Consider the following 25,034-nt stretch of genomic DNA (forward strand, 5'->3'; position numbering starts at 1 on the left):
GCACAGATGGAGGCTAAATAGCGAGACGAATCTGTTAAGTCTAAATAGTCCATGATTTGACAATGTGCTGCTATAGTAACTATTTACTAATGATAAATTAATTAGGTTTAATAGATTCGTCTCGTCGATTAGCCTTCACCTGTGCAATTAGTTTATAATTACATATTTAGTCCTTCTAATTAACCTTCGAATATTCAACGTGCACGGATTAAACTTTAGTCACATCCCTGTACGCGTCTTGCGTGCAGTGACGTGTGAGTTCGGGGGGCACACAGACCCGACAAGGAAACTCCATCTCCATCAGCAATTACGGATTGCCACCGCGCAGTTGGCAAAAAAAGTCGAAGCGGCCTCCGGTCCGAGCCCCCTTCCCAAATCCCAGCGTCCGCCGCGCCCTGCCCCCGCCCTCGTCGCGATCTCCCGCACGGATACCCGATCCGCCATGGCTGGAATAAGGCTGACGCCCGAGGAGCCCGAGATGCCCGTTGGCACGCCGCCCCGCCCCCAGCTCCCGCCCTCCGTCGCGCTCGCCGGTGCTGGCGGCGGCAGCGGGGGCCTGGAAATGGCGTCGGACGACGAGCGGTCCGTGGCGGCCGACTCGTGGTCCGTGCGGAGCGAGTACGGGAGCACGCTCGACGACGACCAGCGCTACGCCGACGCCGCCGAGGTGCTCGCCGCTGCCGCGGCCTCCGCTAACTTCCCCTCCGCCGCCTCCGATTACTGGTACTATACCGTTTCTGTCCGAATTGTCTCATTCGGGCGCGAACTGCACGCTATCGAACTCAAAATTTAGATCTAGTGAATTGCTGGGGACCCGATAATGCTTGTTATTGTAGAGTTTGAACTGCTGTCCGGGGTTATGGTCTATTGTAGTATTGTGGCAGCTGTCAGCACCTTTTGCTTTGTGCACTTCTTTTTAAAATTAATTCCAGCTTGCTGATTATGTTTAGGATTTTTGAGTGCGATGGATGCCTTTTTGGTTACTTTCCTATTACTGTCATCCGAAGACCAGATGCATGTCAAATTTTATGTGCAGTTACTTATTATTCCGTGTTTATCGATCCTTTTGAGTTCATAAGTGCCAAATAAAACTAACTTTTGGCTTTTTTGTGAGTAACTCAGGCCCCATTCAAATCAGTTAGAGCTAATAGAAAGCTAGCTGACCCAAACAAGCCCAGCTTTTTTAAAATTTTTAATTTTATTTTTTACAATGGACGAACCCGAAATTTCATTACGTAAGAGCAACACAATTCAATCAAGTTCATGACCACATGTAAACTACCTCTGTGTCAATCACAGCAGCAGTGCTAGCCAGCCTACAGCACATAACAACACAGGGCTGCCGATCTGACCAGCATCAACAAGTACCAAAAGATAACAGAGCTACCCTCCATGTCTTACACAAGTTTCATCTCCCTACTTAGGTGACATTAACAGCAATGTATAAATCAATCACATTACAACATCCCAGCTTATAGCCTAGTTCAGTTTTCAACTATCCAACCACCCAGCTTATATAAAGCTACAAGCTGGATCCCCCAGCTATTGAAGTGCATAATAAGCTGGGAGGATCCAAACGGGGCCTTAGAACTACCTTTTAAGTGCGACTAATCTATTTTTTTTCTATAAATAAAAATCCAAACAGAGTTTTTGCCCTGAAAGAAGAGTTTTCCGTATGGTCAGTGATATTTGGGAGTCACATGGACCCATCACCGTTGGAATAAATACTGGAAGAGATATGGATTGCAAACCCAATTGTTTCTTATCCATGATTTCTGCCAAATAACAAATGAAAAAAGAAACTAGGCATAAGCATATCTTTCCTTTGACCACCAGACTACGAATTTAGTAAGACCATGTTTGTTTCCCTGGAGCGTGATCCTCTTCTAAGATTGGCAACTTGACATCTATTGTCGCAAGGAGGAGCGAGACCAAGAGGCAGAGGTGTGCCACACTGCCACTCCACCACACCTAATGGAAGTGGCATACGTCTAGTCTCTTTAATAGAATACACCCAATTCTCCAGAACCTCGAAACCTGTAGTTTAGAATCTCTTGTTAGAGGTCAGATGAACCTCCTCGATCTGCCTCCTGCTACCAGGTACAGATGGCAACCCAGCTGTTTCCTGTTTATTTGTATCCTTGAATGTTTTTGACATGTATTTACATAGATAAACAATTATTACCCTTTTTAATGTCTTCTAAATTGTCCTTGTATGAGGCAGTTCTGATAAGGACGATCAAGATCCTGGTGATGTTGAAGGATCAGTGCTGGGTCTCCAAAGCTATTGGGATGCTTCTTATTCAGAAGATCTTGCGAATTTTCAGGAACATGGGCATGCTGGAGAAATATGGTGACCACATCCCACCTTTTTGATATCAACTATCAAAATCTTCACATTAAGTAAAACCAGTGGCACATTTTGTGTTCATTGGCCACGTTGCTTATGCTAATTAATTTCATGCTATTATATTATCTACTGTTTCATTTGCTCAAAGAAGTTCTTTTGGTGTACTTCACATTTGTGTACACCGAACTCAGAATTCACATGGCTAAAATATTATATCCTTCACTTAGTTATTAAAGGTGATTCTTTGTTTATAGGAAATGATGATTCATTGTTTTTTTAAGCTTCCTGTTGCAATTTTCCCTATAATACTGTGAAACTAGAGGGTTTTTTTTATTTTAGGTTGTGAGCAGAACCTCCTGTTTGTAGGTTTGGTGCAGATGTAATGGATACAGTTGCTGTTTGGACAAAAAGTTTGTGTAACATTATCCAAGGCGGGATTCCATCTGGTCATGACAGCATCAAAAGTGAAGTCGATGAAAAATTATTCTCCAACTACCCTGTGCTTGATGTTGGAACTGGGAATGGCCTTCTTTTGCAAGCACTTGCTAAGCAGGGGTACTATCGATTTTCTCTTAATGATGTTTAATCAGCTCCCCTATAATAATGTATTTGTCGATGAATGAAACAGGATCTTGGTCTGCTGAATATCTCTTTAAGTAACTGTATAATTCATAAGTAATCTTGTTTATAAAGTTCTTTATGCTAAAAAGTGATGTCACTTAGTCCTTGTTTATTTTAAAAATGACTGAAAGAAATACTTAATATTAACCATACCTTAACTACCCAAGAGAGACTCTCATTAAGCACTTTTTAGTTGAAATGTTGGATGTTAGCGAAAATGTTAGAGACTTTTTTTAGAACATCCTTTCATTGGAAGATACCTTATCGTAGCCTCCTTCTGAAACTATATGCATGTTTTCATAGAAAAACATCATTTAATCGAAAGGTACCTTCCAGTGGCATTCTTTGGAAACTATAAATAGTCTACAAGTGCTGAGAGGAAAAAGAATATCATTCAAGCAACACGCTGCAAAGTGACAGCCATATGCTAGTTTATTCAAGTGATTAATCAGCTTAAATGATTTGTGCATAACTTGGAATTTTATTGGGGTATTCTGAGTGATGTTTGATGTAAGATAATGTGCAATCACACTCAACTAGGTTTGTTGTTGGCACTTGCATGAGATAATCTTGGAGTTTGGGGTCATCATCTATGATAGGCATATTACAATTTTGTTTTGGAACTTCTGTCTTTGAACTAACAACTTGTAATGTACAGCCAGTTTCGTGTTGCTGTCCTGTGCTATATTGTGGGAATCTAGTTTTGTATTGGTTGTTTGCGAGTTGTGGTAAAGTATTTCCATTATGGATCTAAATGGAGATTGCAGATAGTTGATGTGTCCAAAAAAGTTGATACAGCCTGTTTAAAGAGCCACTGTAGCACTGTACTCCATAATTCTTCTTCTGAAGGTTGTATGATTGTGACCAAATGGCATTGGCTATTTTTCCAGGTTTACAGATTTAACAGGAACTGATTACAGTGAAGGAGCCATTGAACTTGCAAGAAACCTTAGCACTCGTGATGGTTTCACTTCAATAAAATTTTTGGTTAGTATACATGTTCAGATTGAACTGTACCTTTCTTGTCCAATTGTGCTTTTTTCTTTGCAATTCCATTCTTTGTTGTTATGGGTATCATTTGGGACTTAGGATTATGAGTAAAATGCATTACAGGTAAAACAACTTGTATGCAGGACTGCCATGACATTTGCACCCCTGCAAGTTGTTGTACACCTCTTGTGTAATTTACTCTAGGATTATATAATGCCAAATAGCACCAAGGGGCAAGGTTGCATAGCAATCTTTATGAGGCTTATCATGTTAATGGGAATCTATATAGTTGCGGTATTTGAATTGGATTTATCACTTAAGTTTGCTAATGTATCTGAAAGTAAAGCAATGTAAATCACTAAGGATTATTTTATTCATTAATTGCAGTATTTAGGATATCCAGTAATGGTGATTGTCACATTATCGGGACCTTTCGTTTGTTGTGGGAATATCAAACAAAAAGTGCAGTTTCTGTTGGTGGGGGGGTGGGGGGGGGGGGTTATGAAATGGTTCAGGGCAGCGTGACAGCACCGTTTGCCGTAGTTCCCCATAAAAAAAATTACAATGAAATGAGTCAACATACTGTAGAAATCAACAATCTAGAATAGCCACTTGGATGTTAACTGAAACATTAACTTGTAATGATATCTGATTTTGCATTCGCTAAAATTTCCTCTGCTCCATATACTCTCCATTAATCTAAAATAGCTATCATTTCGATAATTTCACAGAAATTGACTTGCACTACCAGTTAAATGCAGTTGAGTACTACTAATGCTTCATAGGCTTGGAGCAGCTGTCATTTCAATAATATTAATTTCATTTCTATTTGAATTATTTTATCTATCATACTTTGGGGTTCACGGATACTTGAAATTTTTCAAATGATTTGCTGTTAATGTTTTCTTGATGTGGTGCTTTCATATCTGTAATCCCTTGTATTTTTGTTTTCTTGTCAGGTTGATGATATACTAGAGACAAAGTTAGATAGGAAATTCAAAATTATTACAGACAAAGGGACTTTGGATGCCATTGGATTGCATCCAGATGGTCGTGCGAAAAGGTACAACTGTGACCTGAATTAAGACTTGTAATGGATTTAATCCCCCTCAATTCCCTCCAATCCTCTTCAATCCCGCTAAACCGAACAAGGACTTAGTTGTTGATGTTGGTAGTACTAGAATAACTAGACAGATTAGTTCTGATGAGACTATTCAGTGTGCAAGTCTTGACAAGCCATCCTGCTATAGTGAATGGCTGTAGCAATGTAGCCTTTAGGTTGTATGGTCTTCTTTGACTTTCAGTTGGCTTTGTAGTTTGATGAGGATTAGCTTGTTGGACCTTTTGCGTATAATTAAAAATAATTTTATCTTTGAAGCAAACAGTTCAGCAATCTACTTCACTGGTTTAACATTTCTCTCCATATGTCCTTTATTCAGAATAAAGTATTGGGAATCTGTATCAAACCTGGTTGAGCCTGGTGGCATTGTGGTCAGTACTTTCTCCTACAAATTTTTTAAACTAAATCTTATGACTCCATCCTCCAGGGTCGGATTTTTTTTCCTAATGCTTGTACCCGCATTATTTGTAAATTGGCATGAAACTTTCTTGTTGTATATCTCTTCAGGTCATAACATCATGCAACCACACAAAGGATGAGCTTCTGCAAGAAGTAGAAGAGTTCAGCAGGAGGAAATTTGGAAAGGAGAACATGGATGAAGGTGCAGCTGTGTCCCAGATATTCCGTTACATAGATCATGTCGGAACATACCCCACCATAATGTTTGGGGGTGTTGAGGGGTCTCAAGTGTGCACCGTGGCCTTTCAACGGATGTGACTGAGAACTGATGCACACATAATACCAGGTTGGCTCCAGAAGGAAGTTCTTTACTTCACCTGTGGGACTCTTCTCACTGTATCAAGAAACAGTTCAAGTTAGAAGGGCTTCCACGGTTGCCACTTTTACGGGTGGCCCAGCCTAGATGGGTTGTTTCTTTGATCGTCAGGATAGTAAGAGAACTTCCCGAACCATTTTTGTGCGATTGTAAACGAACTTGAGAGGCACTGCTGTATTGTCAATGTACCGTGAACTTCTAGTAATGTTCGGTCATCCTGAATACAGAGTTGTTTAATCCATGAGTTATTTTGGTATAAGAGGTTTCGACTTTCCAACAGCGGTCGTTCATGCAATTGGAACCTGACCATAACAGAGAGCCGATGGCGAATCAATGCCCGCATTGCAAAATATGTTTAGGCAAACAGGCAGGAGGACTCGCGCCTTCGCAGACATGTTCTTGCAGGACGGCGAACAGGCAGGACTCGTGCCTTCGCAGACGTGTTCTTGCAGGACGGCGATAGCCTGACGTAGAGCGCCAGGAAGGAAGGACAGTTTGTTGACGCCGTCGGGATTTTTGTTTTTTTTTAAAAAAAGACGCCGTCGGCCGAGCGTGCGCACCAGCAGCCAGCAGACGGCCGAGTGGGCCAGGCTGGCGGCGCCTGAGCTCAGCATCACCGGAAGTCCGGCCGGAACGACGGCGTGCTTCGTCTGCAGGAACCGGGCATGCATTGCAGCGGCCCGAACAGGAGCAACGCCGGGATGAGCCAGCCATCACCGGGCGAGGTGGCCGTGTGAAGCCGAGAAGGGAAGACGCCGAGTCCCAATTGTCAACAAAGTTCCCCGAGAAACGAGGATGAACACGCGACTGTGGGACTTGTCAGGTGTCAGCAAAGTTCAATCCTTAAAATGCTCTAGATCTGTAGTATGCATGAAGAATTGAAAACAAATGATCTTGCCATTGTAAAACACAACCAGTGGATGAGGCTGCATATCCTGACAGACAGCTCAAGATCCTAAAATGGGGTATCACGAACAAACAATCGACACACCACTCCCTCGGTTGACTGCAAACAAGAGCTTCAGAAGGTGTAGAACACACTGCTGAAAATAGTGTTACCAGAAAATATTAGTGAAAATGCTCATGATCGTATTCTACCGGGGAGCAAACCTAGACGACGGGCAGGAGAGTACATGGATCGCTACAGCGTCCGATTTTGCAGCGCGCAATCAGTAAGGTCATTTCCACTGGAAGGAAAAAGAAATGCTTGAACGATAGCATCACATGATATTTCATGACCACTCCTTGTAGAAATCTCACGAAAACAGCTTTCTCAAGTGACATCGCTTCTAAGGTGGTATTTCATGGAAAATACAGTTAAAACGGTAACTCCAAACGTTCCGAGTCATTACACTCACTCCCATACGAGAACAAAATTTAGCAGATTAAACAGTTTCCACGTGTAACAAGGGGCGAGAAAGAAAAAACAAACCCAAACAACTCAGCAGCTTTGCCAATGTAATTTCACCTTGCATCGTTTGAGTGCCTGTAAGGACAGGCAAAGTATACAACAAAAAAAAACACTTTCACATTAAAAGGATCAGCACCGTCATTTTTTCTGAAATACAACAGCAATTGAGTTAAGCTGACTGTAGGATACATGTACAAAGGTATAATTACAGCACCGTGATGGCAGCTACGCCGATGGCCATGTAAATTTACACATCTCCTACCGCCTCTGCACAGACCTGAATCAAGTTGCAAATGGCGAGGTGTAAGAATCGTTCTTCAGCAAATATTTTTTCTCTGGAGGCAATGACGATTCATTTTACAGAGTTTTTTTCCCTGGATGGTGCTGAATGTCCAAGTATAACTTTAGGGTTCAGACAATGCAATAAATGCAGAAAAAATCATGATGGCAAACATTTTTCCAGGTTAAAGAAGCATTGGGAGAACCAAACATCTACAACTAAGAAGTGCACACTAAGATATTGTGATGACCATATCCATTTGTACATGATTCGTGTATACAGGCATATGTGTAAATAATAAGGTTCTGTGACCAAGCAAAATAGAACGCAAGGATTGCTCAAAAATTTTAAATGCTGGTATATAACCATCACCCCGAGTTGAAACCAGTTTTTTGCCCAAAGAGTAGCCAGAGGAATACTTCCTCAACGGTCCATTAGAACCCAGGACTCAACCAGCAAGTGACAGGAATATTTTTAGGGAAAAAACTATTACAATATGTTGTTGTGCCATGCAAACCGCCTGACATTGAAGCCATAGTACATTTTATTGAAAACAACAAGGCATACAGGGGTGCTCAAAGGTTCCAGAGGCACTCCAAATTTGCTAATGGTTCAATGAAAGATAAGACAACCAGCTGCCAATGTTTCCTACGGCATCAATTACTTTGATTATAGTAATTTATACCCATACGGCTTAAGAAACCAGATTCCTTGTAGCTAGAAGCAAATAAAATAATATTTAATATCCATACCAGGTATATTAGTTAATCATAGAGTGCAAACAGTTACATACCAATCCCCAAGGCACTCGAACAAACTCATTGAGAATTATCTGTCATAATCTAGTTGGAGATGGACCTAACGCTTTCCCTTGGACGGAATCACAGAGATGAAACCTGCTGAGAAAACTTCCTGTAGTGGCAACCAATCAATGCTTTCAGATCAACAGCCAAGTTCTTCGCACCATAAGTTTCACTTATAGAAATCATTGAACTTCATTGCCAACAAAAATGATAAACAGCTAATGATAGATCCAACAAAACAATATTTGAGGAACAACAATGCAGCTTTCACAGCACAAAGGATAGTATATATTAAAAAATAGGTTTCAGTAATTACCATGGAAGTAAGCATAAAAGCACATGATGCGATCAATATTCATTCAGCCTTCCAATGCATACCTCTGAATCTGAAAACAGAGAACAGAAGAAACATATCACCTCCTCTCATATCATGTTTATACAAGCTAATATTAACATGCCTAAATGCATCCCTGGCAACTAAAATTGGGGTTAAGTGGATCGGTGTCATTGCAAATAACCGAGTTTGGACATCTGCCATTACAATTCATCTAATTGGAGCCATGCCATTACAATTATTTCTCTACCTGAGATATGGCCATTTTGTATGCCTTTGACGCTTTTGGCCCCACATGAAGGCTCCGGTATTTCCGTACGGACAAAAGTGTCCATGCTGTCTTCAATGCATACCTTTATTCCCCCACAGATTACAATCATTAGGACTGGACCAGATAGTCCGACCGGTAAAACAGGGAACCAGAGCCTCTGCCGGTACGGTCCGTGTAAAAGACCGATATGCAATCGAACCACCACTGAACCATTGGAACTGGGTTCAACCAGCCAGTTTTACAGAAAAACTGCTCAGGTAAAATAGGCTACAAGCCTGCTCACGTTATGCAGGAGGGGCACTGGTGGACGTGGGCTCCGCAATCTGCACTTGTTTGGAACAAAAACACTTGGAAAAGGGCAGAGGAGGAATAGAACTTGCAGATCTAAGATAGAGAAAGAATTGTTATGGCATGACTCTAATTAAACGAATCGTAATGGCAGATATTTTTCTTTTTTGAAAATCCATGGCAGATCTTCAAACTTGGGTATTGCAGTGGCACCAATCCAATTAACCCTTAAAACTGAACAAGGTAAGCAAAAACAGAGAAATTTTCATAGTTATATAACTACAGCAGCAAAGCTATTAGTCACAACCCCTAAGCAGAGGCGGGCTAGAGATGAAACCCAGAGAGAAGTACAAGAAAAAAAGAAATATAGTACTGGAACTGGTAATAACGGTAGTAGTAGAAGAAATTGAATTACTAGCTCATGGTTCTTGCATGTGAATGGCTAGTTTTTATGTGCTGCTAACCAATGGCATTTCCCCAACTACACTAGGCTCAAGGTGGAATAATGAAAGGAGGGTTGGGATATGATCCGCTTCATGGTTATTTTCGTAATGTCCTCCCGTATCAATTTTGGTCAACCCCTCTCATTACAGCTCTTATCATCATCCTAGGAAGGTGTGGAACTGTGGATAATAAACCCAAGACTGCAGCAAGAGTAGTTGTATCTAGACTTTGCTTGGCTTGCCAAGAGCAGTTAGACCTTGATAAATCTCACGGTTGGCTTGAAGACACTAGTGTAAGGTTCTTATTGCCATGCAAGAACATATCCCATTTCCAAGGAAACATGTAAGGCTAGAGGCACTTTGACCAATGAGCACAGTTGGACACACTTAATAAAACACGCCCTATAACTTTCGTTTGCATTTTTATTTCTTGTTTCATAATCCAAGCCAACCTCATGAAGCAAGCTGGATGACCATAGCAATCATGTTTTAGTTATGATCACATCCAACTAATACAGGGTTAAGAGAAAGCGGGGATCACCCCTTAATGATATTGTAAGTAACCACTACGATCAAGAAGCATGAACGTGGAAAGGATCCACAATGTGCCCAACATGGCCATGCAGCACGCACAGGCTGTAGCAACTAGCAACTGTGAGGTACGCCAAGGAGAGGCATCAGGAGAGCCTTCAGCAGTGGTATGACCGCGTCAGGACTCAGAAGTGAGGATTGGATCTTCAGGGGAGTGGGTAATTGCTGTCTGCGCACACAACCATACAGCTAGTTCGGAACGGTTTGCATTCAGATGGTGGGTACTTGCTATCTGTTTCACATTGCCGGCATCGAGTGCTTTACCGTTTGACTCATGTGCAGCAGCAACAGTAGTAGGCACAACATCACCGCTGCTATGAACATGCAAAGCTCCAGCTCATGCAGGACTTTATATAGCATAGTGGGCATAAAATCAATTAATATGCGGCTCTGTCTCATGGCGTCATCCAGTTTGGCATCACCCAGGATGATTTCATCTGAAGGGAAAAGAAGTGGGGAAGAATACCCTAACAAAGTGACAAGGGGAGGGACATGTCCGAAGAAGGGTGACATGGACCACATGGCAAAACAACTGTCCACATCATCAAAACCGCTAAGCAAAACCAGTCTGGGGGAGGGTTGATATGGCAATAGTTTAGGGAAGTAAAGGGACCTTTTCCTTTATTCATGCAATGATGCAAGTAAATGACAATAAATAAAAGCAGGGAAAAAACTCACTGCCTCAAGCATATTTTCCTCAACAAAGCAACCCATCCCCATGGTTGTCGTGTCTGCACCATTGTGCTGGAGGATCCTGAGCTTCCCTTCCTATAGTTCACCACAATGAAAGCATTAGTAATCCACAATATCTTTGGTTACTGAACTAATTCTATACCCACCTTAGTCCCATAAACAAGACCACCTCCTGGTGAAGGATGAAAACATGCAACATTGACTTCATCTTCAGCACTAGGAAGCACCCTTACAAGCTCCATATCTGAAACTCTATATACCTGAAGCAATAGATGTAAAAAGGGGATTGATATATTAGTTTATATGCTGCAACGAATGAGAAATATTAGCTAAAAATTGTTTCGACTTCCAAGTATCAGAAAGTATCATTTAACTGCAAAACCAGCATCGCCACCATCACCACAAAACAATTAACATGATATAGCAGTTACCAATCAAACTATGATTTGGAAATCTCAATATGATCGTTGTACCTACCTCCAAGATAGTATATACAGGAATCCCATTGTCTCCTTCCATGACTATGCTCCTGAGGAGAGAGCCATGACGACGACCATATGCCAAAAGTATGTGTTCGGATGTAGGTGAGAACTGCAACAAAAGAGAAACAGGATCCAATTCAATGATGAGAACTACAGAACTGTAAGATCAAGTTCATCGGGCTCAGGTCTTAAATGCTGTGAACAACAAAAAATCTGGTAGAGTGAGTCCCACACACGAGTTACAGGTTACAAAGCAAGGTAAAAAGTAGCTATTGACATAGAAAAATGCACACAAACACAAACAAATAGAAATAAAAACAACCTGAATGGAAGTTAAGCAATGTGCTGCCCTTATGGCTCTGGAAGCAAGAATATCCCCAAATCTGCAAGGTATTACCAGTTTCAAGATACATGGACCATTCAAAACAGTAACCTGGTATATAAAAAATAGTAAAAGGACAATCAAGAGAAAAATTACGTCGCCTCCTCAAGCGAATACACCCGAAGCTCATAGATAACTCGGTGAGAGGGAAGTGGGTGGCGAGTTGGTGATGATCCAGCCCCTGCAGAATCATACGGCACAGGCAATTGGCTACCACGGTCACCTTCTGTTTGAGGCAGCAAACATGCAACACAGGCTACCAGAAATCGTCCACATGGAGAAAAATGGGCACCCATTTCACTGTAGAATTAATAACTTCAGAGTAAGCTCAAGATGCAACAAATATAAAGGTATAATTCATATATGACGAGACACATAAGCAATTGAACAATCTGTTTGAGGTGGAGCTTGTGCTGGCTACGATTAGTTACATACCAGTTCGAAAACGATTTATGGTAAATTATCCATACTTGTGGTGGCTAATATTAGTTATATTAGCAATATTACCAAATCAAGGTATATTAATATTAGCAATCAGTTTGAAAACGATTCAGGGTAAATTATCCATACTTGTGCTGGCTATGATTAGTTATATTAGCAATATTACCAAATCAAAGTATATTAATATTAGCAATAGAAATAACTTTTTAGCTCAAAATGAACTAATTAGCTTGTCCTAAATGTCATATTTAAAAATGGAGGAAGTATCACGAAGAAGAAATGAAATCACATCAAAGCACCTGCAAAGAACTGCATGAGAAATCGTCAAGCGGCATGCCTCCGGTTCTAAAGAACGGCATGGTTCCTTGATATTGTGCCGCCATATTCTGAGCTTCACTGTACAAGGCAATTCAGTACCGGGAGTAAACATCGGCGCAGTGATTTCTGAACCAACACCCAGTGAAGCAGCATGAACCTCAGCTTCATCAATTTGAGGACCTAGGAGTGAACTCCCAACACCAGGTACAGAGCGTGAGGCATAACGTCGATTTGATCCTCTAGAACTGCCAGCAGTAATGGGAATTGATGATGAAGCACCTGGACGTCCAAAGTTATGCATGTGCGGTGATTCTCTAGTTAAGTTATTAGTCCCTGCAGTACCATCAATAGATAGGTCTTCAAGGACATTATTGTTCACAAGTGCAGGATGCAAACCTGTATGGTTTTGGGCCATCAAAAAACCCTGCAAAAATGGCAACTCCCAGTTACGTGAGTTACCAAAGAGATTCGGTTGTCCACTTTCTACATTTCTTAGGAGCATTTGAACATCTAATCCACCAGTGATGAGCATATTCAGTGGCATAGCACGGCGGGCATCGGATCCTGACAGCCCAGCTGTTGATGGAATTGGCTCAGTGTTGCTCGGGGAAGACACATGCAAATCATCTCTAGCACCGAACCTCTCAAAATTACTGATAGAGCTGCTGCCCTGCAATCTTGAGTTGGACTGCCCATCAGCACCATGCATTTCAATTCCATTTGAAGCAGGCACAGGGACTACATCCACCATGTCATTTGATGCAGTTGGCTCTCCAGGACATACATCCATAAGGGTAGCAAACTGGTCAGGCTGTTGATTTTCAGTATCTAATGTAGCAACTTGAACCAACGATGATCTCTGTTGCGCACTGGTTGAACTACTGTCATTGCCAAGCACATGTAAAATTCCATCATCTCTGAGGTATGCAGGCAACAGTAAGCAAGGTGACGGCACGTTGGACTCAAGATGTGGACAGAATCTAGAATTAGTGTTTGTCACAAACAGGGCCGAAGGATAATTTGAATAGCCAGAGGATGTTGAAAGAGTCAGCGGTGAGTCTGCAGACTCGATATTATTAACCTGAAACCAAAGCTATGTGTAAGTTTGCAGCAAACATGAAACACTTAAGGGAAAGCATAAGTGCAGAGCCCAGGGCATTCTATATCTCTACCTCTGCCGTTAGAAGATATGGAGCCCCATGCGGGTGAAAATGCACAGCTCTCAATGAACGGCGGGTTTTTAGGATGATGGCTGGGACAGAAGACTCATCTCGCTTATTATAGTTCCATATGTACAACTGACACAGCAACATACAAATTGATTTGAGCATTAGTATACAATATATTAACAACCATCTATAGAAACAGTACAGAAAAACTTTTTCTTTTGTTTTTCAAGGTCGACACTACAAGTCTCACTTTGTGACCTGATGCAACTGCCAGAATCTCCCCTCTTGCATGAAATGCAATGGACGCAATTGGCCGATCTGCCAGGGGAATATCAAAAATAAGTTACAATGTTGTTCCAAAATTGCTTACATATAGAATGCAAGGAATTTGTTGAGAGATATTACGGAAGTCTTGTGATCCAATACAGTCTGAGGTATTAGCATCCCATAGACGAACTTCATGATCCAAACTTCCACTAGCCAGGATATCAGAATATAACGGATGGTACCTGACCTGCAATACATTAGCAGCTTAAATTTCTGGAGAATAATGGGACGTGATAAACAAAGCTGCAAAAAAAAATATCCAATAGCTTCTTGTAATGTAAAAAGAAATCTACAAATGCTGTCAACTAGCAAGGTTGTCACCAAGCAACAACCATATAACATGGACAAAGAAATGATAAATTGATGCTCTAGCCAAAATTATTGTTGAAAAAACAACAAGCACATTATTAATAGGTTCCTTTCTTTGCAATAGCTCGGAGCACATGATGCTAAACTAAGGGGGTGTTTGGATACGAGATGCTAAACTTTAACAGTGTCACATCGGATGTTCGGATGCTAATTAGGAGAACTAAACATGAGCTAATTATAAAACTAATTGCAGAACCCTGTGCTAATTCGCGAGACGAATCTATTAAGCCTAATTAATCCATCATTAGCAAATGGTTACTGTAGCACCACATTGTCAAATCATGGACTAATTAGGCTTAATAGATTCGTCTCGCGAATTACACTCCATCTGTGCAATTAGTTTTGTAACTAGTCTATATTTAATGCTCCTAATTAGCATCCAAACATCCGATGTGACGGGTGTTAAACTTTAACACCATATAGCCAAACAGGCCCTAATTACAATAGAAAAAAATATGCCAGTATGATACATACCACCCAAGGAGTGCGTCGATGTCCACTCAAAACCTTCAAGCATTTCCCAGTATGGCAGTCAATTATTTTAACCGTATGATCACCACTAAAAAAACATAGAGTTAGTTGGCACGCCTTTCAATTTAGTTTGTTATTCAGTGAGTCAATAAGCTTACTGCGTGGATACAAGTGTTTTCCCATCTGGACTGAAAGCAGCTGCAATGGTTGACCGAGGAGGTGGCAAAAGAGGGCAATACTTGGCAGACCAGCGATGCAGGGACTGCGATTCTGCCCTGTACAGAGTGAAACGGGAGATGTGAACTAACTCACATGTGACTCAACAGTCAATATATGATGAACAGTTCTTGAATACCATTATGATGAAAACAAGCTTTCCTTACCAAGAAAAAATGCCATGTTTAGCATCTGCATCTGCAAATCTTAATTCAATTAAATCAGGATCACATATTGGAGAATTATTCCATATCCTTCTAGCTTGGTGTTTTGTTCGAGGGGAGACTTCTCGTTGAGTTAATAAATGAAAGATGTTCCTGATAACAACAAAAAAAAAGGCAAAAGTTAATGTTAACAAATGAACATATTTCAAATGATACAGCTAGAAATAACTGTTTTAGTGACATTCTGGAAATGGTTTGTAATAATTGTGTTAACACTCAACTTAGTAAACTTCCAAAATAATAGATGTCCAATACAGCAGAGTCTCATAACAGAAGTAATTGTGTTAGCAGGTGCAAACACCACGCTTCCCTTTGACATACAAGGTGCGTAAAAACTTAGAAATTGTTAAGGAAAAGTTAGCTGCATAGGCCATCACACTAGCTCCAAAATTGGACACCAATTACAGTGGCATTAATGGCATTGATTAATCTGTCATGGCTACTCCAGAGCAGCCTAAATCCAGGTTATACCACATTAGCCTTCAAGTTTTTTTTCTGGATTTTCCTCAAAAAGGAGTATTTTCTGGAATAAACAGCTTATCTAAAATATTGTTCTGACTTCTTATAGAAAAGTTCTTTATTATAGAAAAATGCGTTATTCTGGAAATAAAAAGTAAGTTGAACTTTGAAGTGACAATGAAGCCAACAATGGTGGAATGAAGTATTTATACAATCATTTACCGTTGCCTTGATCTTCTGGGCGATGGAATTTGACGTCTAGAAACCAAACCAGAAGATGGTGCTGCTGTAGAAGTATGCTTTTCGTGTTCTAACCAATTTTCAGCCATTCCAAGTCTTTGATATATTGACCTAAAATAATTTGGCCAGCAAATGATGAAATCTGTGATCAGAACAAATTCTTTTTTTCTGAGACTATATGCTGATAAAAGTTAAATGGACACTAGAAGTTTCCATACTACAGCAATTAATTAGACAGAATTATAACCAAATAATGGAAAATGTAGGACATGGTAAAGTTGTGTAGTTCCACAAATTACTGATATAGTAGTAGTGATACATACCCTATTGGACCTACCCTTATGCTACCAGTCGGTACTCACTGGTACACCAGGAGTGTAAGACATCGTTGGTACTGCACCTTACAGCATCATATGACATCAAGTACATATGTTAACCTATCATAACTTTTTGTCGTATTGGTGTATTAACAAATTGCAGTGTGCAGATCTCATTTCTATACTTTAGCATGCCTTGAATGCATCTGGACAATCTAATTGTATCCTCTTGAACTGTTTTATTCACACTACTAGATGTTCTTGAATCTATAACTGTCCAAATATATCATGATATAATCTGGTCATCAAGTTTATTTCCCACATTCATTCCAATGGATGAGTGGAATTGCCAACAGATTTTCAGCAACACATTCAATCTCTATAGTGCTAGCATAAAACAGCAAGGAACTCTGTGAAGGGAAAAACACCCAAACCATTTTCTTCTTGGATTGGACATGTCAAATAAATCAAGTCGCAAAGACGTGCAGCATGAGTTTGCCATGAGGAAACATAGATTCAGTGTTCACCTCCCAAAAATGGTAGGTAAATCAGGCATAACGCATAAGATAAGTAGCTCAGCAGCAAATCGTCAAGACCAAAGGGGTTGAGAACCAATCAGCAAATGAACGGAGCTTGATAAGGGGAATGCCGAGACAACCACGAAGATGAAGGAACGAAACAAAGGAAGGCTTGAATGGATTGTAGCACGCCGCGCTCTACTTTACCATTTCTATTTCTATCGGGGGAATACAGGTAGCAGGGGCAGACCCAGCATAGGATATGGGTGTACACATGTACATCCGATGATTTTTTGCATAAAAATCGAAGTCAGAGGCTTATAAATACAGGTATATAATGTAACTGGGTCAGATCCGATTACAGATAGCTTACATTAGGGTTTCGGATGCTCCGTTCCGCACAGCAGGAAGGGAAGAGAAGGGGCGGGCATACCTGGTGGGTGCTCGTCGGCGGCAAAGGGCCCGGCGAAGACGTGGCGAAGGGCGCCGCCGCTCGCCCAGTCGTCGCCGCCCCGAAAGGAAGACCAGGAGAAAAGAGAGGTGGACGCGGTGGGGGTGGGGGTGGCGCGGGGGCAAGGTAGAGACGAGGGGTGAACGCCCACTCGCCCGGCAGCAAGGGCTGGGCTGTCAACGAGCCGAGCTCGAGCGAGACCACACGGGACAGGCTCGAGCTCGATATGACTTGAGCCGGGCTCGAGCGAGCCTAAGATTTCCTTCGAGCTGCTCGAACTCGGCCCGGACGAAGCTCCCGAAGGCTCCAACTCGGCTTCGCTGAGCTTGACAGCCCTTGATAACTAGGGGCTGTGTTCTTGCTCCTATTTTGAAGTGTAATTATGATTTTACTTTAGTTTTTTTTATTTTGTAAATTTGCTCTCGACTATTTACAAGCTATATGATTTTATCCCTAATCAACGATTAAATATAGGCAAATACTAAAGATAAGGGCAAAATCACAATAATTTGTGGATAGTCGAGAGTAAAATCACAAAGTTAGAAAAATAAGGGTAAAAATACAATTGCACCGAAGCTAGAAAAAAAAATTCCTAAATAAAACGCATAAAAAAATAGTGAACACGCGCTTAGTATAGCTCGATCTGATAATGGGGCGGCCGCGGTGAAGGGGCGCAAGCTCCACGAGGCGGCGGCCTCGGACGCCGCGCCGCCCGCCGAAGAGGCTGAGGAGCTGCCGCCGCTGGAAGAGCCTGCCGGCGAGGACAAGGGGAAGGATGAAGAGGCGGCGGAGGGCCTCCCGGTTGTGCCCAGGCCGGTGGAGGGCAGGCGGCGGCCCGGCGCCATCTTCGTGCTCGAGAGGGCCTGCCTCGAGGTCGGCAAAGTCGGCAAGGTACAGTGGTTAGGCTTAGCAAGAAAATTGCTCTGTTTCCTTGTGCTGTTCCACAGCGAACTCGTGTTATCTCCGCTGGATGATTATGTACCGCTCGGGTTCCATCTTTTGCTTAGATTAGGGGATTTATTCGATTAATTGGTTTGCTCAAGCATTTCTAGTACTGTTATTAGTAGGGAAAGGGGAAAAGTATAGAGTAATTTTGGCTTGTTGTGAGAAAAGAAAATAGCTTTGACACCTGCGCAATCGTGTGGAACTGCATGAAAGTAATCAAGGATGTTAAAATGTTAGTGGATTAAGTTTGTGCCTTATATTAAGAATGCTTACTGTCTTACGATTTTATAGCTGAACTGAAGAGAATCCCATTTGAGGTGTTGGTTTCTTGACTTTTAGGTGTTTTATCATTTTTTGCACAGGACCAATTAATCATTTTGATATTTTCTTGTGTTCGCAGTGTTTGTATCATAGTATGCTCATCGTCGTCGGTTTTTGGCTATAGCTAATGCAATTCTTTCCACAGCAAAAAGATCATCGCTTGGCCATTTTATAGAATACCAATGTTAATTAAACTTTACCGTTCACTAGTGTAGAGGTGTAGACTTTGTGCGATTGATTGTTTGCTTCAATCATGTAAAAAGCTTATTCCAGCTTTCCTGATTTCCTGATTGTGTAAAGATCCACAGCTTCTGCTTTATTTGAACAAAAAAAGAACAAGAAAAATCTAAGCATAACATCTGGATGCTTTCTTTCTAAACAACTGATTGTCATACATGGATAGCAATTTTGACAAAGCTTCCTTTCTAAACAACTTATTGTCATATATGGAAGTAATTTGACAATTTCTTTTACCATCCTGTGCAGACTATGCAAATCTTGACTCAGATGATCACGCTAATTAAGGAAGCAGAATCGCAATCCTGCTGACTATAGGCCTGATATCATTCATCAGGTGATGTAAATTTCTTGAAACTACTGCCTATGGATTAAAGCTGTCCCCTTTATGTTTGATCAGCAAGTCCTTGCTTCAAAGTAAGTGTAAATCAGACAATTCTTCTGTATGAAATCATTAAGCACTTCATTGCTTTGTTGCCTTATCTATTCCCATTTTCCATTTGATCATCCCTATGTCCTGTCTTTTGGGGGATTTACTACAATTTGGAACTTCTTAGCATCTGATTAATTTGTCTGAGTGAGGTTGCTCCAGAGAGGCGCTTTCTATGTTGTAAAAGTTGGAATGTACCTTGAATTTGCTTCCAAATATTTTGCAGGCTCTACTGGCAATATTTGACAGCCCTTTAACAAAAGCTGGAAGGTTACAGGCTGTTTATGTGAGGACTGAAAAGGGAATATTGTTTGAAATCAAACCTCATGTCCGCATGCTACGGACATTTAAACGCTTATGAGGTTTAATGTGTAAGATACTTATAAACTTGTATACCTTGTCTGCCTTTTGTGTTTGTATTATTCGACAGTTCTGATGTGCAGGTAACTATTTAATATTGCAGCACAATTGTTGCAAAAGCTGAGCATTACAGCAGTTGGGAAGCGCGAGAAGCTTCTTAATGTTGTTAAAAATCCTGTTACCCGCTATCTTCCTGTTGGTGCATGGAAAATTGGTGAGAGTTTATATTGTTAAGTAAAACATGTTTCCATATAAGGTATATATGCTAATTGTTTTTTTACTAAGGCCTTTCATTTAGCGCTGACAAGTCAGTCAACTTATTTGACTATGTTGCCAAATCCAGTGATGATGAACCCCTTGTTTGTGGTGAGTAAAAGCTGTGATATTGATATTAAGCTGAACTGTTTTAATCCCCCAATCTTTGTGCCTGATCCCATGCTGTCTGCACATTGTTCCAGGTTGGTGCCATGGCCCATGGAAAGATCGACAAGGAATACACTGATGATTACATCCAAAGTAAGTAGTGATATCTTGAAACAATAAAACTAGCGATGCTGAGAAGTAAGATCAACTCAGTGGTCAGGGTGACATTCTATATGTGTTAATTAGTTCTGCGCTTGCGCATGCACGTGTGCAGGATTATGTCATAGGTGTCCACACAGCCTTGTAATTTTACTATCCAGATGATTTGTCAAAAACTTTCTAATTCCAGGATTTTTTTTCTTAGAAAGTTTCAACTCAGCAGCAACTAGCCTTAACTTGGTAGCAACTTGGAAGTACGACCAGTTTGTTTTATAAATTCATATAATGATATTATCCCACTTCTGGCTAGTTTGAGCATGAGCCATTTTTGCTGGTTCTATCATCTTTTCTGTAGAACAAAAACCGGCAAATAAATGCACACAACTACATGCTTCAATTCTTACATAGCTTGGACAAACTGCTATTTTCTAGCCTCTTGTCTCAAGATGCATTCTCTGATTTTTTTTCTTTTTTGGTGTTATAGGCTTGTAGCTGTAAAGGCAGTAATGTAATGCTTGCATTTTCTGTCTCTGTTTTCCTTTCAACCAAATTGACAACTTTCCTTGTTGATGCGGTTTGCAACTACCCTCTCAGTGCTGCCTGCTGTTTGAATCGGATATGCAGCGCCCTGGAGCAGAAGTGGAACATCGGATGGATGGAAATTTTGAGACAGAACATCTTTGTACTGGCTAGTAGCATTGTGTTTTTCTCCAACCTACATGTATTGCCTTTTTTATCCGTACCTCAATCTCGAGCTGTAAACATATGAGCATTGGGTCACAAGAATTGCACATCAATTTTCCTAAATCAAGTTTTATCAGAATTTTAGGAAAATGCATTTTAGTTTGTTTGTTTGATAGATTCAAGGTTAGAGATAACTTCGTTTGAATAGCATAAACGAGCATGAATTTTACCAGGTGGTCTTCCTCTGATCTGAATATAATTAAGAAAGCACTAGCAATGAATCCTGCCATCAATCAAGCCTCTAATCGCACACAGAACCAAATCGGTCTTCCTATATCTTTGTCACAAATGCATGTACATTTTTTATGCAACTTTCCTACAATTGTTTCACATTACAGGCACCAAGCCAACTTCATCTTCCTGACTTGTGAAGTTGAGTGGCTGTATCGTAGAATTGCTTTTGTGCACAGAAACTACTATGAATCATTGCATGTCAATCGCAATGATTTCGTATCTTCCAAATCCTATGTGACAAGCCTGAAGCTCAAACATCTCTCATATATTTACAGAGCCCCTCAAACATTTCTCATATATTTACAGAGCCCCTGCCTGACTTGGAATCACCATGCAGCTTCCTACCGGATGTTGATGATATGCTGTTGAGGTGGCATTGGCTGCAAACCCCCTGCTCCACGAGGTTCAGAAACCGGCGTCTCATGCACAACCTGCATTATCATGAAAGTTCACATTGTGAATATAGAAGCTAGAACTCGAATGCAAAATGTTCCTGAATTCCACAGACCTGACGTTGATTACACCGATGAAGCAATGCGGTAATTGATATCAAGATGATGTAGACAGGTATGACAATTCCAGCCGTTCTGAACATTAGCAGCTGTACCGGCAGCGTAATTTGCACAGTTCAGATTTTTAGTTAATCAGTTTGCATATAAATTAGGGTTAAGGAGAAAGTGAGATATCAGATTCCAGTGCCTTACAGTGATTAGCTCTATTGAGCACACTTTGTGGCTGCGGAGTATAAGGAAGATTGCGTCACGGAGAACCAACAAAGCCATCAACTGCAGGTGTGTTAAAAAAATGTGTCAGTTGGCTGCAGAATGAACACTCATGTCAAAGTAGAAAATCTGTGCTTTGTAACACTTACAGCAACGGCAAATACTCGGCAATATATGACGTTTTTTGGGTTGGAACTTTGAGAATCAAAGCTTGATGCACCATCAGATTGATCCAAGGTGTGACCATAACTAGCACCGTGATTTTCTCGTCTTTCTACAGCTCTCCTATAATGAGATTAACTTTAGTTATGAGGTGACCCTTCTGTGATCAGTTTTTGGATCTATGAATGCCCATTTTATTTTTATCATGCAGAGGAGCATCGAGTGGCACCTGAAATTTATTAGGTTCCTTCCATGCCGAAACAACTTCAAAGGAGCAGTGTAGTTTGGTGTCAGTTGCTGTGGCATCAAGAGCAGAAACAACAAATCAGCCAACTGCAATGTCCTGTCATTCAGCACCGTTGACTCAATGGTGTTTTTTCCCCTCATCCTCAGCTTAAGTAAAAGAAAACCTGAATTACTAGTATGAAAAGAAAAGCGCTAAAATATATCCAGCTGCTTCTTTTCATGTAATTCTGTTGAGAATGGTTGGTTATGATAAGCAAGTTTTGGAAAGCATCACCTGCAAGCATATCTCACATATGGTGTCTCCCTTCTCGTTACACCACCGCTGGACGCATCTGTGGTGAGCGTACTGCAGCCAGCAACAAACTAATTCAAGTAAGACCTCCGTTCATGGGGCAGTACAAAAATCTGTTGCGCATGGTGATGGAAAAATAGCATGGAAAGAAATTAGTCTAGTCTGGATTGCGGTGGAAGTCAGATGGCGATACCGACATCTATTGGGAGGTCCAATTCGATTGTGATAAGTCGATAACTGATAACACAAGAGAATCCCTGATTGCATTCTAGAATAATAGCAATTTTGTTACGCGGTAGCATCTTGTTAGAAATGAAAAGAAAATTTAATGTAGCCAGCAATTTGTTGGAATATAAGAAAATATCATCAAAGGGTGCAATATTCCATGATTATGGAGTAATGAATTCCAAACAGGCTCTGAACTTGTTGGCTTGTTATTATTGGCAGCATCAATCAAGCCTAATTTTATTGCGTGTATTTTTTTTCTTATTTGCAATCGTCTCTGCAATCTCTTACTCACAGTAAATTTAGTTCGCTTAGTATTTATTTCGAGAACAAGACCAATTTAATTTATGTAATATCGCACTTGTAATCCCGGACACCCTTCTTCTTATATGATATGGTAGCTCTCCTGCTAAGTTATTAAAAATCTCACAATAAATCTACTTTTTGGAAAAAATGAAAAGGTAAATGTCGTATGAGCTGTAATCATATTTCGATGCAAACTTCATGGGATAGCCAAGGATCAAACGGGGACACCGAAAAGAAGAAGCAGAGGAAATGAAGCTTGCCTTCAAGCTGCCCTTGCAGGAGCAGGGGGTCTCCATGTAGGCCTCGTCACCTTCCTCTTGGCAGATCCTGCACTCCACCATGACACCGCTCTTGGCTTTGCCCACGCACAGCTGAACGTCTTCAGCAACGACGGAGGGGTCGGTGTGCTCGTAGCCGTCCGAAGTGGAAGGCACGGCGGCGTCGGCAGATGACTCATGAACGGCGGACCGGAGCGTCGACTCCGTGATCAGACGGCCCGTCATCAGCGCGAAGTGATCCGCCATCCTCGAGCTGCTTCCAGTGAGACGCTGGGTATCGGATCAACACAGAGCCGGGGTCCGCATGCGGCGGCGATCGCTGGGACGCTGAAACAGAGTTTCTTTCAGAGTTCAGAACAGACTCCGCCAATCACCATCTCGGATACGATTCAGGGGAAAACTTTGCGTTATCTACGAGCACGGGAGCACAAGCATGGCACGAGACAACAGAAAAGGAGTCTCCTTTTGACCGTCCTTTTCGCTGAACTCTCCCGCTCATGGTAGAAAGAAAGGGAGAACAAGGAGGAATGGAGGTGGTGGGTGTAAAAAGGCTACCTGCGTCCTGGGCAAACGGCAAAGGGGAGCGGAAGCCCGAAGCCCTGCCGACTGGCCGAGGCAGAGAGAAAACGAGCGCGACGCGAGAGTTTTTCACGGCACGAGACGCGTTATAGGGATCTCTGGCCGCCACAAAGATCCTGCTGGTTTTCTCCGCGGAGAGGGGAAGAAGGAAAGGCAAGGATGCGATGCAAAGGCCGCGGAGAAGGCAAGGGAGCAGGAACAGGGGAAGCAAGGAAGGGAGCAGAGGCTCAGCTGAGCTTGAGCAGAGAGGCAACGGCGACGAGACGACAAGGCAAGGAGGCGGCTTGCGAGGCGGGACTAGGATATCCGAATTCCCAAAAACCCAGGTCCCAGGGTGATCTGGGGAGAGAAGCAAGGGAAGGGATTGGATTAGGTGGCGGCATCCTACTGGTCCCTCTCGTCATTTTGGCCCTTCCGTGCTCCCGAAAACAATCTCTGATTCCGACGCTGCCTCAGGATTCGCGCACGGTGGCCCCTCCGATAACCTGTAGTAACCGATCGATGGATGGCGACACCGACGCAGCGTTGTTAGATTCGACGGGTTGGAGTCTAGAACAGGCCCGAGGGGGATTGGAGATGTGCGGTCAAGGACGCAAGTGAAAATTCATGAGCATGAGATGAGCCAGACACTTGTAAAACGGAGAGGCATTTGTTGGATGGCAAAATAGCCATCTCGATCTCTTCGAGGGTTAAGTTTGGTCCCTACAAGTTTGGTCAATTAGTCCTTCAACTTTTATTTTTTTTCAAATCATCCTTATACTAATTTAGCACTCATGTTAGCATGAAACTGAAGCTACTCAATGTTAGCATGAAACTGAAGCTACAAGTCCTTTTAGCCCTTGGCTCCTTCCCCTCAAAACAAGCAACAAGAATTTAGTAAAGGAAAATGAAACTACCTAGTCACACGAATATTTTTAGCGGTAATCACACAAATGTTGGAGGAGCACGCGTCAAATACCAGCAGAACGATACTTTAAAGAGAAAAAAGCAGGTAACCACCTGCTGTTCTTCTAGCTTAAGGACAAATCACATTTTTCATGCCCCTATGATTATACCTTTCTAACGAAATTGGAGAAA

At 41.7% G+C, this 25,034-nt stretch overlaps 4 protein-coding genes across 6 annotated transcripts; 2 read left to right on the plus strand and 2 right to left on the minus strand.

Annotated features, from left to right (window-relative positions):
* The first annotated feature begins 300 nt into the window (after positions 1-300).
* On the plus strand, positions 301-6,115 carry LOC101760168 (EEF1A lysine methyltransferase 2). Its single transcript, XM_004969519.2, has 7 exons — positions 301-723; positions 2,225-2,353; positions 2,717-2,905; positions 3,862-3,958; positions 4,921-5,024; positions 5,401-5,452; positions 5,589-6,115. The coding sequence occupies exons 1-7, from the start codon at positions 443-445 to the stop codon at positions 5,796-5,798; spliced, it is 1,062 nt and encodes a 353-aa protein (XP_004969576.1). The 5' UTR covers positions 301-442; the 3' UTR covers positions 5,799-6,115.
* Positions 6,116-7,276: 1,161 nt separating this feature from the next.
* Positions 7,277-17,487, minus strand: LOC101760572. 3 transcript variants are annotated; one of them, XM_022827090.1, is made up of 19 exons: positions 17,337-17,487; positions 16,051-16,179; positions 15,313-15,462; positions 15,088-15,204; positions 14,933-15,017; positions 14,168-14,276; positions 14,013-14,080; positions 13,766-13,891; positions 12,990-13,674; positions 12,575-12,872; positions 11,931-12,134; positions 11,775-11,835; positions 11,448-11,561; positions 11,117-11,230; positions 10,956-11,045; positions 8,935-9,278; positions 8,667-8,736; positions 8,341-8,459; positions 7,277-7,544 (listed from the first exon to the last, which is right to left on the minus strand). In XM_022827090.1, exons 2-16 carry the CDS (start codon positions 16,155-16,157, stop codon positions 9,240-9,242), a joined length of 2,367 nt encoding a protein of 788 aa, XP_022682825.1. In that variant the 5' UTR covers positions 16,158-16,179; positions 17,337-17,487; the 3' UTR covers positions 7,277-7,544; positions 8,341-8,459; positions 8,667-8,736; positions 8,935-9,239. The 3 variants fall into 3 exon arrangements, with proteins under 3 accessions (XP_022682825.1, XP_022682823.1, XP_022682824.1); XM_022827088.1 differs by having other exon boundaries at positions 12,575-13,674; XM_022827089.1 differs by lacking the exon at positions 8,935-9,278 and having other exon boundaries at positions 12,575-13,674.
* Positions 17,488-17,966: 479 nt separating this feature from the next.
* Positions 17,967-21,012, plus strand: LOC101763420 (ribosomal RNA small subunit methyltransferase nep-1; the record flags this gene model as incomplete). Its single annotated transcript, XM_022827091.1, is given in 9 exon segments — positions 17,967-18,245; positions 19,107-19,119; positions 19,122-19,139; positions 19,142-19,194; positions 19,514-19,658; positions 19,751-19,861; positions 19,933-20,013; positions 20,106-20,163; positions 20,764-21,012. Coding segments are annotated over 8 exon segments (744 nt in total), but the record flags the coding sequence as incomplete, so codon positions are not given.
* Positions 21,013-21,124: 112 nt separating this feature from the next.
* LOC101761640 lies at positions 21,125-24,265 on the minus strand. The gene is made up of 8 exons (XM_004969524.4): positions 23,934-24,265; positions 23,361-23,705; positions 22,552-22,623; positions 22,261-22,328; positions 22,019-22,154; positions 21,852-21,932; positions 21,656-21,748; positions 21,125-21,578 (listed from the first exon to the last, which is right to left on the minus strand). The coding sequence occupies exons 2-8, from the start codon at positions 23,622-23,624 to the stop codon at positions 21,489-21,491; spliced, it is 804 nt and encodes a 267-aa protein (XP_004969581.1). The 5' UTR covers positions 23,625-23,705; positions 23,934-24,265; the 3' UTR covers positions 21,125-21,488.
* Between the last annotated feature and the right edge of the window lie 769 nt (positions 24,266-25,034).

This window comes from Setaria italica, chromosome V (genome assembly GCF_000263155.2).
Source record: "Setaria italica strain Yugu1 chromosome V, Setaria_italica_v2.0, whole genome shotgun sequence".
Classification (NCBI taxonomy): domain Eukaryota; kingdom Viridiplantae; phylum Streptophyta; class Magnoliopsida; order Poales; family Poaceae; genus Setaria; species Setaria italica.